Source organism: Toxotes jaculatrix, chromosome 8, assembly GCF_017976425.1.
Source record: "Toxotes jaculatrix isolate fToxJac2 chromosome 8, fToxJac2.pri, whole genome shotgun sequence".
NCBI lineage: Eukaryota > Metazoa > Chordata > Actinopteri > Toxotidae > Toxotes > Toxotes jaculatrix.
Genome location: NC_054401.1, coordinates 19980278 through 19999303, shown reverse-complemented (window position 1 = coordinate 19999303; position 19026 = coordinate 19980278). Strand labels below are relative to the sequence as shown.

The 19026-nt window shown below is 42.2% G+C and overlaps 1 protein-coding gene across 1 annotated transcript in view; it reads right to left on the bottom strand.

Moving 5' to 3' along the window:
* Nucleotides 1-19026, bottom strand: part of znf407 (zinc finger protein 407) — a 143942-nt gene that overhangs the window by 26116 nt on the left and 98800 nt on the right. Inside the window, exon 9 of the mRNA XM_041045108.1 lies at nt 14959-15137. Coding sequence (XP_040901042.1) covers nt 14959-15137 — 179 coding nt within the window. The remainder of the gene's footprint in view (nt 1-14958; nt 15138-19026) is intronic.

Genomic DNA, 19026 nt, shown 5'->3' with positions numbered 1-19026 from the left:
AAGGTCCAAGTGTCTTTCATCACAACGGGCCGGCCGCTCTGACAGCCGGCCACAAACAAACTCTGCTGCTGTACGCAATAAACAAACCACACGCAGCTGAATTCAGCCTGGCTACTGCGGCGGGGTTAGAATAGCAGATATGACTCCTGTACAGGACACTGCCCTCTGAGGCCATGACAAGATGCACAACACCAGTAAAACTGATACTGGCAGCACAGAACTCAAGGAGGGGAGGTTTGACAGTGAGCAGAAACACTCTTTGTATCATGGTGTAAATGGTGAACCACAGTAATCTGTGCTGAAATAATCTCAATTGGTAACTGAACAGTGAACTATGTTTAATGTGAGTGACTCAAACTCATGTGGAACGGGAATTTCAGGTAAAGTACTTAGAAGTACAACTAATGCCTCAGAGTCATTACAGATACAATACATAGCATTTTAATTTAAAACCTATAGTACCACTTTAACTTTGAGATTGTAATGAGACTGCTGGAAATAAACAAGACCACAGTGGGAATCTGACAGTCTTTACCGCCTCTGTGCTACACTTTGGGTTATGTTTCATCTGGATGTATGGCTATGTTGCTTTATGATACAAGAAAGTAAGACGTTGCTATTCCTCCAGCCAAACTTACATGTTTAACTGATTCCAAGAAATGAATAAACAACAGGGTACATTGGAAATGTAGTCCTGACACACCAGCAACTAATAAAACCTAATAAGACCAATATTTATACACATTTTTTTTTTCTTAGTTTTGTTTTTAGTTTTTGGCATTACAATTAATTCAAGATTTTTTAGTCTGTGCCACCTTAAAAACATGAAAACAGTAAAACTAGTATTTGCCAAATTAATATATTAAAAAGTGATTCTGAATGAATGAATGCCTTAATGACCCTTGGGGAATTTGCTTTCCAGAGAGCGTAAAAGAATATAAAAAAAAGTGCACTCCTCTATTTATTTATTGTACACCCCTGATTCTCTTTTACATACACACGTTACGTACACATTCTTACATGTGTCTCTCCCACTACCCCACAGACACACACACACACACACACACACCTACACAGAAACACACATACACACAAACTCGGTAATCAAAGGCTATTAACTCCTGGTGCTTTCGCAACAAAACAGATGTAAGATTCATGAGTCCCTGCCCGTGACTGTTGTCTTTGCCACAGGCTAGTAAAGAAACAATTAGTGCAGAGCTGGCCTCACTGTCCGCCACAATCAATAGTCCCTGATGGTCTTCTAAGCCTATTGACCGAGGCCTGTTCCTTTCTCTGACCCCCCATCTGTAGCGCCCGACAGCAGCTTCAATCCACCTATCTGGACCTTGGGAGAGGGTTACCAGGTTAAACAAGGCCCGATCCATGCAAACAAGCATTTATTAATACTGTCTACCTCAGGCTACATTTGTATGCAGTGGGCGTAACACAGGGCTAACCCCTATAACAGGTTATCAGCTATTTAACTGGACATGAAACTTTAAACTTCAGGGTACACATCATATAAAAGGATCAAAATAATGAAAGTCATTCATGGATGATTTTTTTTTGAAGTGAAAAGAAAGCCAAAAGTCTTGAAGATTTTAGCTAATTTTTGTTCATCAGAGCGTGTTTGCATTGCAGTTATCATCAAATGGGGGTATAAAATGATACTTCTTCCTGTTAAAGGTTGCAGGTGCCTGGAGGTTAGAAATGCTGGACAGTGATGGAGCGTTTGATGGTCTGAATCCCTGGACTGGCGTAGAAAATCGCAGTGTACTGCACGATTCTCACTGTATAGTCTGGGACGATAACACAACTAACTGCAACTTAATCTGCTCTTCAAAATGGAAACTTTTTGTTGAACTTTGGAATAATTAAAAAAAGATTCGCATAATCAAAAAAAAGAAGATAAAATTACTGTTTCTCAAACTAGAAAAACTGTACTGAAAAAAACATTTTAGGTTAATGCTCACCTGTGCTTTTGAAGATGGTGTGTGTATGTGTGCAGCTTATGCCACATACACCATCTTGTACCAATCACCTCACTTAACAGCACCCTCAGTGGCACTGAAGCAATCTGCTGATGTTACAGTAATTGTCTGAGTTTGTGTTTGTGTCCTGACAAAACCCTCCTCCTTCCTCGCATGTAACAACATCTGGACCGGTCCTACTCACTGCTCCCCGGCCTGCTGTGACGAGCTTCTCTTCAACGATGCCTGCTAAGGAGGAGGAGTAAGAACAGGGAGGCAATGAAGACGGAAGGGAGGGAGAGGTTGAGGCAGGGGAAGCGGAGCAGCTGTAAGGATGAAGGGGTTGGCAGCGGTGAACAGGTGTCACTCCCACTGACGGGCTGCCTCTGTGCCCCCCACCCTGACCACCCGCCCCACCTGCACACCCACGCAGGGTAGTGAGGGTAGTGGTGGTTAGGGGAGCATCAATCTCTCACCCATTCCTCACCCCACGCCTACCATCCTCCTCTTCCTCAGATGGCACCCAAGCCTCAGCTCAATCTGTCTGCTGGGCCCACAGATTGACATACAAACACACGCACATTTGCTCATTAGCAGACACAAATGCCTGTACATATTTATAAGTGTGTGAACATGTGAATGTATGGGTATAGGCTTGTGAATGTATGCAAACTATCACTTACAAACACCTTTGCTCTGCTAAAGTACTTTTTTCTTATACTGTGCTCTTTAGGGATCAAGCTGTACAACGTTTATCTGAACGACTAACACAGAACCGAGTTAAAGAATTGTTTTTAGCAACATTTAAAATTATAATGACAGTAAATTTTGAGAATTTTGAAAGGGTGAAACAGCGAAGACGTCTCAGAAAATTCAACTAGTTGCAACTATGGCAATATATTTATTATCTTATATTAATACTTAATATTTATTTGCAATGATGTTAAATGGATTAATGCAGCAAATTCTCAGTAATTTTGTAAACATTTTCAACCGCAGTCTGTTCCTGTATTTGTTAAGTGTATCAAGTGTTACCTTTAATTTTTGTTTTCCAGTGCCTCATGTTTAATAGAAAGGATGCTCATGTAGTATTTAATTTTCCCTAAGGTTACCTACTTATACTACACATCACTTGTACTTCCTTTTGCTGCTATGTAAATTTCCCACCATGGGATCAATAAGTTTATCTTATCTTATCAAAGCTGTTGCTAGTCTGTTTTCGGCTGATTGAATGGTCAATCAATTGATCATTTCAACTCTAAGAAAGACGACAAACCTTTGATCAAAGAGGGAGCAGTGTTCTTTATGAAAAATGTGGTTTGATATGAAGAGGCACAAACACTGACATTGCTCTTAGAGCAAGATCGAGACTAACAATCATGACCACTACTACAAGCTCATTTGTTTACAGTAATTAAGCAAAAATGTCAGAACTAATTAAGCAGTAATATACTGATGTTTAAAATTATGACCTGTTACATCTTCATGAGGAACGAAATAGTAAAATAAATCAATCACTTGATCTATCAGACAATCAATACATTTATCTATTTACTGTATCTATCCATCCCTACATCTGTCCATCCATCCATCTGTGCCCAATCATCACAGTCCTTACAGCTTTCATAACCTTCGTCACTTTACGCATTACAGGACAGTGTGGTGGGAGGGTTGGAGGGAGGTGCAGGTGTGCGTATAAAGCACCCCCCCCCCCACACCCCCCCACACACACACCTCTCTGCCCTCATCCCTCCTCCACTTCCCTCCCTCCTTTGCTGTGGTGAGGAGGGCAGTAATTACTCTGGTGTCAGCGTTGCTGGGTGCGACTCCTCCCCCGGCAAGGGGCGGCGGGCATCCATAACCCATCGTCCTGCCACGGGGTAAACGCCGGGCCATCCATCACGCACCCACTTGACAAATACCTTCCATAATAGAAGTTTATTTTTATGGGAGGCTGAATCAAGGACTTTCCCATGCATACAAAAACGTGTCAGAATTATTTATGGCTTGTGCTGAGACGCACAATATGTCATATCAAAGTCCCATCCCGCTTGCCGGCGCTGCTGGAAGCTGCCGGCGCTTGGCCTGTCGATATCTCCGCTCGCTATCAATAATGTGGAACACCGCCACGATAAGCCTCAGGATTCTGAGGTCATACTCGACACACACAACAGCACACGCGTGGGAGCTGACACACGCACGTTCTCAGGCATCACATGCATACATAGACAGGGACACACAAAAAAAAACCTCACACATGATGACATACACACAGATGTGTTTTCAAATCCATTTCAAACCAAAGACTCGCTCCTACACACACAGGCAGGAAGAAAATGCAAAAAACACACCGTTGAGGCGAGAACATCAATTCATACATGTGCCTGTAATCCCACATGAAATGTTGTTAGCAATGAAAACAAACATGTTTTTGCACTCACACGTAAAAACATAAAACAAGAGAAAGACCAACCCCTGCATGAATCAAGTGAGTTTTTCCTTTAACAGTTTATTTACTTTACTCTCAGTTCCTCCCACAAGAATAAAACAATTACCCAAACAAAGATTTTCACAAGGCTGAACTTGCCCCGCTGTGCAGCGAGCAAGACCACGGATCGCCGTCTGTCAGTCAAAATCACCACCAAGGTCAGACGGAAACAAAACGGTTTGGAGACGAGGGAGTGCGGCTGCCGCTGCATCTTTGTGTATGTGTTTAAAGTGTGGACATGTACGTACGCCCATGTGCGGTAGAGTAATCTCCAACAGTACAAAAAAAAAACCATAACAACTTAAAGGAAATCCCTACACTGCAGTCTGCAAATCTGAGAGCTGTCAGTCAGCGTGAGTGGCAACCCCCTTTCGCCCAGAGAAACGGCAATAAATTGGGTTTCCTGATAAGGCCCCGGCTTCACCAGCACAACGTCTGACCAAAAAAAAAAAAAAAAAAGAAAAAATGAGCTGCTTTTCCGTAGGCCACTTGAGTGCTGTCAATCAACATGACTGGCAGACTCACATGTCGCCAGTGGAGAGAGCAATGGAGGGAAAAAATAGATTAATGTACAGAAGAAGGAGCGGTGGGAGAGGGAGAGGGAGGAGAAGAGAGAGACAGCATTAAGCCTGGCTGAGAGAAAATGAATAAATATGATAAATATGATAATTGAAATGATGAGATTTTGGTACTTGGTATTGGATTCCGCTATGTGCCCAAAGGGATTAGTCCTTCATTCACTGTCATTTTCAGCCTTTCTGTCCCCTTACACACACACACACACACACACACACACACACACACACACACACACACACACACACACACACACACACACACACACGTACATAAACACTGAGCGCCCACGCATGCAGACAAATACAAAATACATACATTTAACAAAAAGATCTAATTCTACCAGGTGGGTTGTTGTATGTGTAAAACTCGGAGGCAACAGGAGGTGATAAACCTAAAAGTAGCCGCCTGCAAACCCACCAGCAAAGTAAAAAAAAAAAAAAAGAAAAGAAAAAAAAGAAAAAAAAAACAGCGTTGGTAGCAGCGGGAGAACTTTGTCCTGTGAAGACAGAAGATGTATGGCTCAGGGGAGATAGTAGCAACGGTAAATGATTACCTTTTTACAAACTGGGCCTTTGTAATAAAATGCGTAGGGGGGAGTATTATCAATTCAGCCGCCCGGTGAAGATAGCATTTCTGAAGCCACGGCGAGGCTGATCACTATCTAGAGAGGAGCCTGAATCTGTATTCCTCACTGCGAGTCCAGGAGGGAGAGGGGTCTGAGACCTGTTCGTGTGTGTGTGCATGTGTGTTTCACTGAGAGAGACATCCGTTAAGGCCTCTTGTGCCTGCAGGCCCAGCCATGACAGAACCAAGATCTATTTTCTTACACCCACAAACAGAAAGACATGCAAGAGTGTGTGTGCATACACACAAACATACACATGAAATCTCTTATACGTGCAAACAGACACATTTAGTCCTTGGGGCAAAGAACTATAAGATCTGAGATGAAGTTCTGTGTGAAAGTGTGTGTGTACATCTTTATACAGCGTGTCTCTGTGCCAACCTGAGACTCTCTGTTAGATGTCTGATTCTGGAGAAAGACACTGACAGATGACATGTACACATGCTCAAAACACACACACTCTCAAACAACACACTTGTCTGATAGCAGTCAAACAGAGAGTAGAGACAACACAGAGGAGACAACAGACAGACCGGCAAACAGATAGAGAGACAGATAGCATGGCAGAGCTCAGCTGCTGGCCCAGAGTCACATCACTCACTCTCAACACACACACACAAATGCATCACCGAAATGGTAAGAGATCATAACACACACAGACACACACGGCATCAGAAGAAAGAGGCAGAAAGAGACTGATGCAGTGAGGGAAGAAGAGCAAGGGGGTTAAAAAAAAGGGTAGACAGCAATATTATTATAGCCCCGGGGGGGTAAATGCACACTGTTGAATTGTGGGATATTTATATGAAACAAGGTGAGGTCTGCATTTATGCCCATTGCCTTATTTCTTTTTTGTGAAGCACTTATATCTTATATTCTGCTCTTGAAAGGTTTGATATAAATAAAGTACCTTGCTTTGGTAATGAAAGCATCTAGTTGCATTATGGTAAATGTAGGAGTTCAGTTCAGTGTGTGTCTCAGAAGTCCCCCAGGTGTTGTGGAATATCCCTTTAAAACCTCAGCAAATAAAACCCAAACTTTTTTGGTGTTAATACAAGCAGGAAGTTGAAAATTGCTGCCTGCTTTAAATTACGCTTAAAAACTATAAAACTTAACAAGGTAGGTTTTATGAATTGTTTAGTGTGTCTAAAAATAAAATATTTTACAATTGATGTGAGGTTCAGTGAAAGTTTAGATGTTCAAAGTGTCAATTAAGAAAGAATCCAAATATTATTGGTCCAACAACTAACACTAAAATAAAGTTTCCTGTTTAAATAATCATATTCAATAGATATTTTAAGACATTTATGGCCCTGCAGTCCTGAAATTCTTCCATTCACTCGGCAGACGCTTTTGTTTAAAGCGACTCACCACAGGTAAGTACATTAATAAAGTAAAACAGACAGGTCCTCCAGCTGATCAGCCAACCCAAGCACACAGTGAGGACGCAGCAGCTTCTGAACTCAGATCTCTAAATTTAATCTAAGTGCCCCGTTCAGATCTTCATCTCAACAAATACACAGCACAGAGCTCTGCTACAGAAACACAAAAGTTTTTCTCCTCTTTCCATCCTCCTTATTCTCTTTTTCCTTTTTTTTTTTCACAGGTGTCAGAGGAGATTTCATGGCCTGTGCGTATGTGTGAATTTGCCACACCCCTTTTGAGTGCTAATTTACCCTTTTAGGTTTAATCTCCCCATGAGTGGCTTTCCTCGCCCTTTAATTAGGCTATGGGGAGTCGACACTAACACTAAACACGCACACTTAGACTTCGAGACATGCACGCAGACTGTTTCTTGGTACCATACACACACATATACATGTACACGCACACCCAATCACACGCTGCAGAAACACAGTCCCAGACTTGAGACACGCTTCGCGAAGGCAGTCCTCATCAGCCCTCTGTGGGCCTCTTTCACACTCTGGCTCCCCTCAACTGCACCAGTCACCAAGACAGGACAGAGAGAATGGGAGGGAGAACAAGAAAAGAATAAAAGAAAAAAAAGTGAGATATTCTGTACTTGTGAGAGGACAGAAAGAGGTGCCGGTGGTGAAGGCATTCATCTCTGAACTTTTTCCATTTCAAATCTGTTTGTCAAGTTAAAGCTGCATTAAGCCACATCAGATTTTGGCAGACCCAAGTGGCAGCGGGAGATAGATGTTTGTGAATTTTTTTTTAAAGTTTAAAGACTTCACTGCCCATAAATTTTCTAACAAGATTTTGGTGACATGTGCACTCACTGAACCCAAATAATGTGGTGAAAAAAAAAATCTTTGCAACAGATTAGGCCTGGCATTCTCTTATGTTAATGAGATGCTTAATGAGTGGTTTCATCACTAAGTTTGGGATTTAGGCGAGAGGCTGGAGTGTTTTTACATAGAGCTCCTGCTCTGCAGCCTCAAAGTGGTCCATAAAATCTTTATTTATTTATTTATTTTTTTTAAATGCGCAAATTTTGAGATGTGTTGTAGTGCTACCAAGTATGCCAGAAGTGTTTTTACAATAAAACCCTGGTGTTTTGGACAGAAACATTGTAAACACTAAGCTTTATCAATCAGACACTAGAAAATAGGCAGATCTTTGCTCTCTGGATTATTTAGTGTCCTCCTTCTCTACCCACAAGAGTGTCTCTTAAAACACCACCTGTACCAACGCTAATTTAGCACTGAATCTCCTTTATTCCACTTTTCCCCCTCTTTTTCTTCCTCTTTTACAAACAGACCACAGATTTACCTAAACAAAACTGTGCACTAAAGGGGGAAATACAATAACAGCACTAGTGATAGTGGCTTGTTATGTTGGAAATAAGAGGGCACTTAATTGGGGTCTGATAGTCTAATAGGCAGCCCCTCTGATTACCAACTCTGCACATTGGCTTAAATTAGCCCACTGATGAGCAGCCAGGGGATTCAATTATGCTAGGGGAGAAATAAGGGGCCCTAATAGGCCACTGTATCAGGAAACATGGGACTGGGTTGGGCTAAAGCACTGGTAATTGGTTGTTTAGTTGGGAAAGTTGAGCCTGTTGGTAATTAGAGATGCCGAGACGTTTGGAAAGCCACCAAACAGACGACACATGGAGGCTGGAGAGGCAAAGGAGGAAGACAAGGGTCCTTGGCAAAGTAAAAGGGGCAAAGGTTGTGGTGGAGATCTCAGAAGTGCACTTCAGCCAATGAGGATGTAGATCAGGGAAAACATGTTGGTACTAGGAGTGGTGTTGACTCAGTAAAGGTCAAGATAGGGCAAGCTGGGTTAAAACTAAAAATCAGCAGTCTGGCCTTGTCTCGCAAGCTGCTCTCCTAACAATTTCTGCTTTTCTTTCTTATCTTTTCACTCTTTTTTTCTCAACTTTCTCATCACTGGCTCTTTCTTTCTTTCCTTCTTTTCTCTCCCTCCCTTCCTTCCTTTCTTTTTTTTGTCTCAGGCAGGTTAGCTGTTAGCTGGATGTGTACAGTGTGTCTGAATTGAGGGAGAAGGAGGATTGAATTATGGATGAGGCTTTATAGGAGCCGGCGGCCTGTCTGGTCCCATATTCACTGTCCCATACAGGGGAAGCAGCCCTGCCTGTGAGCATCCCCACCACATGTCACTCACAGGGAGTGTTTGTGTGTGTGTGTATCTGTGTGTGTTTCTGCCTATGCTCTGTATGTTCACATGAGAGCAAACAACAGTGTTCCCATTTTCTTGTAAATACTCAGCTTTTATCTTTTGATTAGCAAGAAAGAAGTTAAGCACTTGATGTGAACTGACATGTTACAATCAATTGAGATTGTTTAAAAATAGTCATTTATATTAATGATGCCCTGATTCACATCAGGGAAGTGGGATAATGCATCCAAATAAAAACTGCTACTGTAGATTTCCAAGAAAAGTAGCTTCAGTCTTTAAGAAAACATTTGCTCATTAACTACTTAAAGCAGTGCAAGAAATAAAATACATACTTGTACCCACAAAACAGTTTAGCACTGTTCTCTCTCCTGTGCTATTAAACACTTCCTATGAACTTCCTGTGCTCCAAATGCCATGATCAGAATGTAGCATTTGATTTAAAACCCATGCAGACAGCTCAACTTCATCCTTTTGTCCTGCTATCACACTGTGCAACTCTTAGGCTTTGCCCTACATAAGCTATCTGCAACTTTTTAGAATAGTGCAACATAAGCATGCACCTAACATAACTGCGTCATTGCAACAACACCAGGGAGCATTTGTCAAGTGTCATCAATCTGCCTCAAATTTTCTGACAGTGACAGAACTTGTCCAGAGGCTCAGACAGAGGCGGAGGTTGACCCACTCTGGCGATGACACTATGCTTCCAATGATCATTTACCGTGTGAAAGAAAAAAAATCTGTCTGTAATGGCCTAAAGGTGGCAAAAACACACTGTAGACATCACTTCACATTTGCAGCAGCCAGAAACCGACTGCTTCTCTGTCTCCATACTGATTGGATGGGACTTGTCAGTTAAGGCTCTGAATGGCCTCTAAACAGCTGAAGAGAGTCTCTTGGATTGGCACCAGGAGGAAGGGAAGGGAAGGGAAGGGAAGGGAAGGGAAGGGAAGAGGATGAAACAAAAGCCCGTTTGTTGTGGCTGATGTGTGATAAATGCAGCCGGTTGGGGGAGTTTTCACGCTCATTGGAGCAGGTCATTATGCAGGAATTGCTGCTTGCTCGGCCCAGACCGGCCCTGTATTGGTTTACGGAGACACATGCAACTGACGTGAGCGTTCTCCCCTAAACCGCTTCGCTAACCCTCCCCCACCCAAACACCGCCCCCCCCCCCTTGTTGCATGTCTCATGGGGCCCACTGGGATCGAGCAGCTGCTTCGCAAGCAAGTAATATCTTAAACAAGACTACATGTGGAGTTTGCGGATGTAAAGAAGTAGATATTAAACACAACGCAACGGTCCAAAAGAGAGACATTTAAGCGTGGGGTGAAGAAGAACACAGAGTTTTGAGTTTTCTGAATTTTCTTCAGTCCACGAAGTGAGCCGTTCAGGACCAGATGAAGCTGAAAGGTGTTTCTCCATGAGGGAATTCTCCAATTAACACCCCAACAGTGGTTTGAGCTAACCTTCAAGTTTATACATGCAGGCTTGCTGAGGTTGCTTTGTGCAATTAAGAAAACTTGACAAAATGGAGAGACACAGTAACAGGCACAGAACAGACACTATAATATTATTTAGAAAAAAACAAAACAAAACTATAAAACAACATTATAAAAACTGCCACACTATGACCGGAAAGGCCATTTTCATTCATGTTTCAGGCCATATTCACTGGATCTTCAGCAAAAATTCACATGCGGAGAGCACAAAAACTGAATCTGAAGTCGTTTTTCTGAGTGAAGAGTTAATTAATTGTAACTTTCCATCACAGTTGACTCTTTTCTGTGGTGTTAAAAGTATTTCACACTTTTTTGGCTTCCCATTAAGCCTGCAAATCCCTCATTGTTGATTTTGTAAGATACAGCTCAAAAACTAAATTTACGCTGTGACAGCATCAGCACAATGAGCCACCCTGTTCATCTGATTTTACATTGTACTGAACAGAATGACTTTTTTCATTAATGCCCATCATGTGAATGCAACATAAGGAAGGTGACACAAAGACGCAGGTTCATCACTAATGCTGACGACTTGATGTCCTATAGGTGTTTTTCAAAGAACTGTGATGCATTGTTTTTTTTTCCACATATTTTTCCACATAAAAACGTGTCACATGTAACACATTGTTATTAGAAACAGATGTTGATTTTAACGCCGGTGTCTGTGGCTTCTTTCACAACGTCGACACAGTGTCATATGCGCTGGGATACCAGGACACATTTGCATGACATACACACCTGTCCTCCACAATCCAACACGCTGCTGCAACACAATACGCAAGTAAAACTCCGGAGAGTAATGTTTCATTACATGATGAACAGAAGGTGAAAGTGAGGGAGGGAAACCGGGGAGGCACACAGATGCATAACTTAAGTAAAAGCCATCGAAATCCATATTTGTTTACAGATTTGTTTAATAACGAAAAATATATGCAAACAAATGAATTTGCCTGTGGTTGTAACTGTGTATTAAGATCATCACTTACAAGGCCAGGTCTCCTCTAGCCCTCTACAGTAGCCATCCATCATGCATTATTAAGGAAAACAGAATCTGCATAAAGCAGCAACAATGCCTTGAAGAAGTTTATTTATTTATTTATTTATTTTATCTTTTTAGGCACTAAGCAGCAGATTCAAATACTCAGTCGCTGTTAGCTAATTACAAAGCATTTGATCTCTATGCCCCCAGGATGTGCAATTATAACCCTGGTTGAAAATTAGGGAAATATTTCACAATTAAAAATAGTGGAATGAAGATGCTCTGACAAAGCTAATGGCGACATCTCACCTGTGTATGTGTGTGTGTGTGTGTGTAACATAGCTTTTGGTACTGAACAGGACGAGAGGCTGATTTAACAAAGCCACTGCCCTACAACCACAGCTGACCTCGCTGGAGGGAGATGGCAAAGGAAGAAGGAAATACACCATTTCCCAAAGCTGCACCAGTCAGAGTGTACTCGCAGCATTTTAACTAGAAAGAAAGTTCTAGTAGAGCGGTAATTTAGCAAAGTCACAGTGCTATGAAGTACCTGTAGCTCTGCTACACCAGTGCTATCTATGCAGAGATCACACAGATGCCGCCAGTTCTTTCTGGCATATCTCTCTGCAGATCGCACACGGAAGACAATTGTCATTACCATTTTATTAAAATGTGTCCTATCAGCAACATTTTCCCTTCACATATCTAACCTCCTTCCTTTTTTCCCCCTCAAATTCTAATCACCATTCCCCTCCATCACTTGCTGGGTCTAATTCCCTCTCTTCCTTCGTTTGCAAAGGACCTCTGCTTTCATCCTTGAGAAGGGCTTTAATTCGAAGTGCGACGTTGAATAAAGAAGGGAAGACGGAGAGAGAGAGAGAGAGAGTGAGGGGAAAGAGAGAGAGAGTGATATGGAAAGACAGAGCAGCAGCGGAGACGTTCGGGTGTCAATCAATACAGCGCAAGGGGCTGCAAGCGCCCATGACTAGGGTGCGTTTGATCTGTGTCTTTCAAAGGGGGAACAGCGGGAAGGGCCATCACAGACGATTTGCCTCTCGCTGCTGGCCCTGGTGCCACTCTGACAGAGAGCAATCACAAGCAGGTTAATTCAACATCTACCTTCTTAATCTTTTTTTCCCCTGTCTCTTTCTTTTGGTCTCGTTCTGTCTACTTAGATGAAACACTGCTCTTTCTGCTACCACCACCACCTGCCTTTTCCCTCTTTTGAAAGAGGAAGAGATCACAAGTGTACTTTCAATGCCTTTTCAAACCACCTATAGTTTGACTGCTTTGGTTTTAAAAAGGTAAAGAGTTGCTGAATATCTGCATTTCAGCGATGGTTTATTTACGTGTTGCTATCGCAAGGCAAAAATTCATGCAAACTGTTACGCATCAAAGTGGGATCATCTCTCTCACCATCAGCTGCATTTTTGAACCATTTCTTTTGCTGTCATTCTTTGGGTTTATATCTGTCAATTAAGTGTCAAGATGGCATCTTGAGAACATGCTGCCTAACTTGACTGAAAGAGGAAGATATGTTTCCTCCAGACGACTGAAAAATGACATGCGTTTCAGATGAGATCTGACCTTCGCTCACAAAACTCAAAACTGAAACCCACAACGTATGGTGCCTGTTATAGCCACAACGTTGGCCTGGACACATGCAGAGAAATCTCTTGACTGGGTATAACAGTTACGCTCCCATATGGCCTAACAGATCAAACTTAGGAGGAAACAAAGAAAACAAAATGAATCTGTGAGAACATGTTCTTCACCAAAGGGCAGTCATACATAAGGACAAACAGAGGTGAGGGAAATTCTGGGGTGAAAGGGTAAGAAGGTGTAAAGGTGTGCTTTGGTTAAAGGTGAGAGAGCATGGAGAATATGTAGTTGAAGGTAAAAAGGTTGTGTGGGGAGGTTAGGAGGTGGAGGTAAAGAAGATCAAAGATAGAAGTAGGTCCTTGAATTTGAAGAATAGAAATTATATCAAGAATAAACCTGTTTCGGAAATTTAAAAAAAATAAACTTTTCAGAGTCAGCACAAAGACATAACTCAGATTCATTCAGTTTCAATGAGAAATAAACCACAGTGCCACCAGAATGCAGCCATTTTCCAGTAATGTCCCTGCCTGGCCTCTTTCCCATGGTGCTCCCCTCCAACTCTTCTGCTTTTATGTAAGGTCAGAGGGATAACAGCATAAAGGCTGTCCTCTCTGGTCCTCTGAAGGACAAGCACTCTGCCGATTGGATTTGGTGGCCTTCAAGGACAAAGGAAGAACACTAGGATACAAAGGAAGCAATAGAGGAGGAACAAGATTTCATCTGTCTCTATGTCCTGAGTGATTGGCAGGGATGGCTAGACCAGCAATCTTTGAGTGCTGCCTCTTTGTGGCTCGGTGCCCTCCATCAGCATTGAATAGCAAGACCCGATCCACAGACAAAAATGCACTCGAGGCTTCTGGAAGATCTGACCTCTGTGGATTAATAGAGCCCCGACAGGGCTGCAGGGGCAACTAGGCGGCTTAATTCAGGGGAATGATTTCAAATGTTGATTTGTCTGTGTTTATATACTTTAAGTGTTTGTGTGCACAATAACGTGAAGATTAGAGGGGCAAGTTAGAAAATGGACGTTGGTAGGTTCAGTCCTAAAACAGCAAAAAAATTGTGGCTGGGGAACATAATATGTTTCCAGCCACCATTAAGGTGCGAGGCACTTACAGGGGCACTCCAGTAATTTAGCTTTTTACTTGCATAAAGTTCTGGGACACAAAGTGATGGATTATTAAAAAGCAGAACGGGCAACACTGACACAGCTGAGTGAGATATATCCTGATCTATAGTTCCTAGTATGGAGAAAGCTCCAGAAACACTGGACCTCACCACTAGATTTGTGGTAGTGCTTGGCATTTCCCAGATGTGTATGTGCGCAATTGTGAAACTCAAGCAAGGCATTGCTAAAAATAAGCATGGACTTCAAACAACCTTTAAACACTGAGGTGTTCAGGACGTCTCCCAGGCGCTGTTGTTCCAAAATTTGGCCATAAGCTATGTTCAGGTCTTCTGACAAAGATTTTTCATTAGGGACATGCATTTCACTGAATTACACACATGTTAAGAGAGACAACAGGCAGTGAGGTAAGGCACACAGAAAGACAGCACCTAGGCCAGCTGCTATAGTGCATTAGTAGCACGTTAGAGCACGTTACCTGCATGTAGGTAGGCGAGGTCTGGGTTCTCAATGTCGGGGTGACTGTCCTTCAGGTGGTTACGGAACTCCATGGGAGAGTTGGTGGCGTAGTTACATTTGGGACAGTTGTACATCTTCACACCCTCGTGTTTTCCCGTATGTAGAATGTGCTTCCGGATATTCTCAGCACAGTTAGATCTAAGGGAGACAAACAAAGATAAAAGGCCTCATTCCTTTTTGGAATAAATAAAAAAAAGAGGCAAAGATTAAAAGATGAGAGTCATGAGGGAGAAAACACAAGATAAACGCTTGGCAACGTTCCCAAGAAAGGTTTGCTGTACTAACAATCTATTTTGTTGCAATGCTGACACACACACACACACAGACACACACAAGAAAAAACTCAAGTTGGGCTCTGGAGCGGAGAGAGCAGTCGTGTTTGGACAGACTCTCAAAGCATTCATTGCCTAAATGTACCTCTGTGAAACAGGCCCACAACCAGCAAACAACTAAAAACCACATTCACACAAACAATATTTACATCTTGTAAATTCTTTGATATTCTGTCACGCTCTTACACATCTCTGAGACATTTTCTTTCCTCACAGTTGTTCGGCTCAGTGTGTAAGGTTGCTGGAAGCAGTGGGTGACTACTGCTGAGAACTGCAAGTGGATCTAGAAGCCCACTGAATACATTAGAGATATGTCTGAAGACATCCGTTATGCAGTGTGTGTGTATCTTTAGCAACTGTATAAAAGGTATAAGAATACAGCTGTATTTTGCGCGTGTGTGTGTGAGTTTGTGGGGCTTTGGGCTGGTCAGATAGGGCAGGCCAAGCACTGAGCTACTGCAGGGTGTAGGATGTAATGATGTCAGCTCAGAGGAGTCACACACAACCCTCTGCTGATTAATGATGCTGCCTGACCTGCTCCCAGGCTCTATCTAAACCTGCCCACGGACACACACAAATACACACACACACACACACGTCTTAGTGAAGCCCCGAATGGGCAAGAAACAAGCAAACATGCACATACATACATGGACTTGAACATACTTGAGTTTGTGCCAAAGAAAAAAAAAAAATCTGATATGACAACACAGGTGCAAATATACAGACGCACACCCATAAACACCCCCCCACACACATATACACACCCACGCACACGTGCACATAAGCACACACATAATGTATCATGCAAGCAAGCATGTGCAGTGTAGAACACAGTTCCATACACACATAAATGCACACCATCATGTGTTGATGGATGGGGCACTCGTGCTCAGTTTGGACCTGACATTCTCGGACAGTATAATACGCAATTACTCTCCCTTATCACCTTGGCCGGGACAATAAAGCCTCACAGTGCCATAGCTCACGCCAGCCAAGGAGAGAATTTGTTTTCACTTTTGCAGAGACACCTCTCTCCATCATGGGGCCACAGTCCAGCCTGGCTCCACCGGGGCCTAAACAGAGTGGGCCCTCACCGGGTTCTGTTCATGCTGTATGAAACTCATAAACACCAGGCAGGGGTGAACAATGAGGGCTCTTCACAAAGCAGGTTGGGATGCCACAATCTCAACAAAAGAATAAATAACCCTTTCTAAAAACGCAGCATTTACAAATAAAGAAATACTACATACCCTGACTGATATAATTCAACCTGGTAAGTTGACTCAGAATAAGACATGTTTTTGGATTTCTGCTTTGATTGAAAACAACGTGAAAAAGAGGTGGGTATTTAGAGTGAGTACTGATAGCCGATAGGGTGAACAGGGGAATAAAAGACGAGCAGCTATTTTAAAAAAAGGAAAGAAAAAGAGTCACATGGAGTACAAGAACACCACAATACATAGAATATAATATAATAATATATATATTAATATAATCTGTGATTTTAAAATCATAGATTTACATTATCTTTTAAGTTTATATCAATGTTACGTATATAGAGTTTAAAGAGTCTGAAGAGGTTAGAGCATCTACAAGAGCCTGACTAACTGAAGATGCATAAATATGTAAATAACCTTTAATATTTACACATACTGTCAATTACTTATCCAGCAAATTGACAAACATTGTTATGACTACTTTGTTATCAGCAGTCACTAGCAAAACAATAACAGGTTCACGGGCAAATCATGGCCACATCTGTTGACTGTTCTTCTGCATAACGAAAAAAAAAAAAAAGACAGACTTAAAAATTTAAACTGTCACATGCTCATGAATTAACGCAAATCATGCTGCTAAAAAATGCATTTAATACTGAAAGTGAACTGATTTCTTATTCGAAAGCAGGAGCATAAAAAGATAAAAATTTGAAGCGGAGCTAAAAGGTTCTAAAGAGAGCGCGGGTGGATTCCTAGGGGGGCCATGCTATCTCTCAGATATGGTAATGGCGTAATTGTCATATTAAAACAACACAACGTGCGTTTAGGAGTCAGCAGGTGTCACAGTTAGTGAAAGCCCACACCAGTCCTCCTACTATACACCGTATTAATTAGTCCAACACCGTTTCAGCTTCCTCCCCCATCCATGCACTCACCATGGGAATCAGCCATACTGATGCTCAACGGATATATCACCCCTTCTCTCCTCTTTCTGTCTCTCCCTCTCTCTCTCTCCCCTTTATTTTATCCATTTCCATATTCCTCCTCCCAACGAGTGTATGGTAATGGGAGAGGTGTAATTGAGAGGCGCTTCGTTAATGGAGATTTAAATGTGTTTCTTTGTGTGTGTTAAGAGTTGCGAGGGGGTTGTATTTGGATCATTGGTGCTATTTGGATCTTATTCTGCCAAGGAGGCCCAGTTATCATCATTAATGCCTCCCCCTCCTCCCTCATCTCTCCCTTCACTTTACAAGGTCGCAAACCTTCCTGGCATTGACAGTAAGAATGTCATCCTCAAAGCCACCATTACCTCGAACTGAAACAGTATTTTAACAGATAGATTGAAACATGAATGCAGCAGCATTCGATAAACAATAACAGCCCCAGGAGGATGGCAACACGGCAGGAGTCAGAGGTTACGTATCAATTAAACCATTTAAGATGCCACTGTGACTTTAATGAGAAAAAAAAACTGCTCATTGTGAACAATACAAACGATTCCTTAAACACTGAAGTAAAGAAGTTTTGTGGTGTGCATAAATAGCTAAAGAATAGTCAAACAGACACCATTAATTGACAGCCGAGGACTCCACGTGCAATATCATTAGAATATTTTTACCACCATCCCCAACTATAATTATCCCCCTCTATTATCTGTCTCTGTCTGAATAGGAGATGAGTGGCATTTGATAGATCATTCGCTCCCTGCTCATTTACATGCATTTGAGGAGCAGCCTTGATGGAGATAACGTTGTATCAAGTGGGTACCCTAGATGTCATCCATAACATTTAATATGGATATTTTAATAGCTTATATCAGATGTATTACATTACAGTATACATTTTCTATAATCCACAACTGTCAATCAAACAACCGATTCATTTGTCTAAAACCTAAATATTTATTTATAGCTGTATCATATTTATTTCATGGGCCTGGCTGACATTGAAAGGTCAAATGTACTAACTCGTCTAGTAGCTTCTCACAGAGGTCAGACGACCAGAGACGCCAGGGTTTTAAACATGTATCCAGAGTGTAAAAAACATGGGGTGAAGGCGAGGCCACTCACAGCTGTCTGAGGCCCCCGCACTCAATTCCTCACATTAGTAAACCAGCGGGGCGTTTCCCCAATCTCCCCTCCTCCTCCACCCACCTTACACCCACTTCCTTCCCCTCTGGACCCCTCAGAACCCCTGGGCCCACAATAATGTTAATTGGGCTTCTAATTTACCGTTTCATTTGCCACTATCTGTAATAATCATTAAATATCCACGCAGGAACAACAGGGCCAGGAACATTTGGCTCGTTGTACAGTATCTTTCTGTTTTTGTGTGTCCCTGTCCAGCCTGCGTGAGGCCAATCATAAATTAGAATATAAATGAAAAAATATTTATGTCGTGCATGCAATACAACTCTGATGCTTTTATTTTGAAAAGCCAAAAGCGTGACGTTTTACGTATGGATGCAGGCGGCCT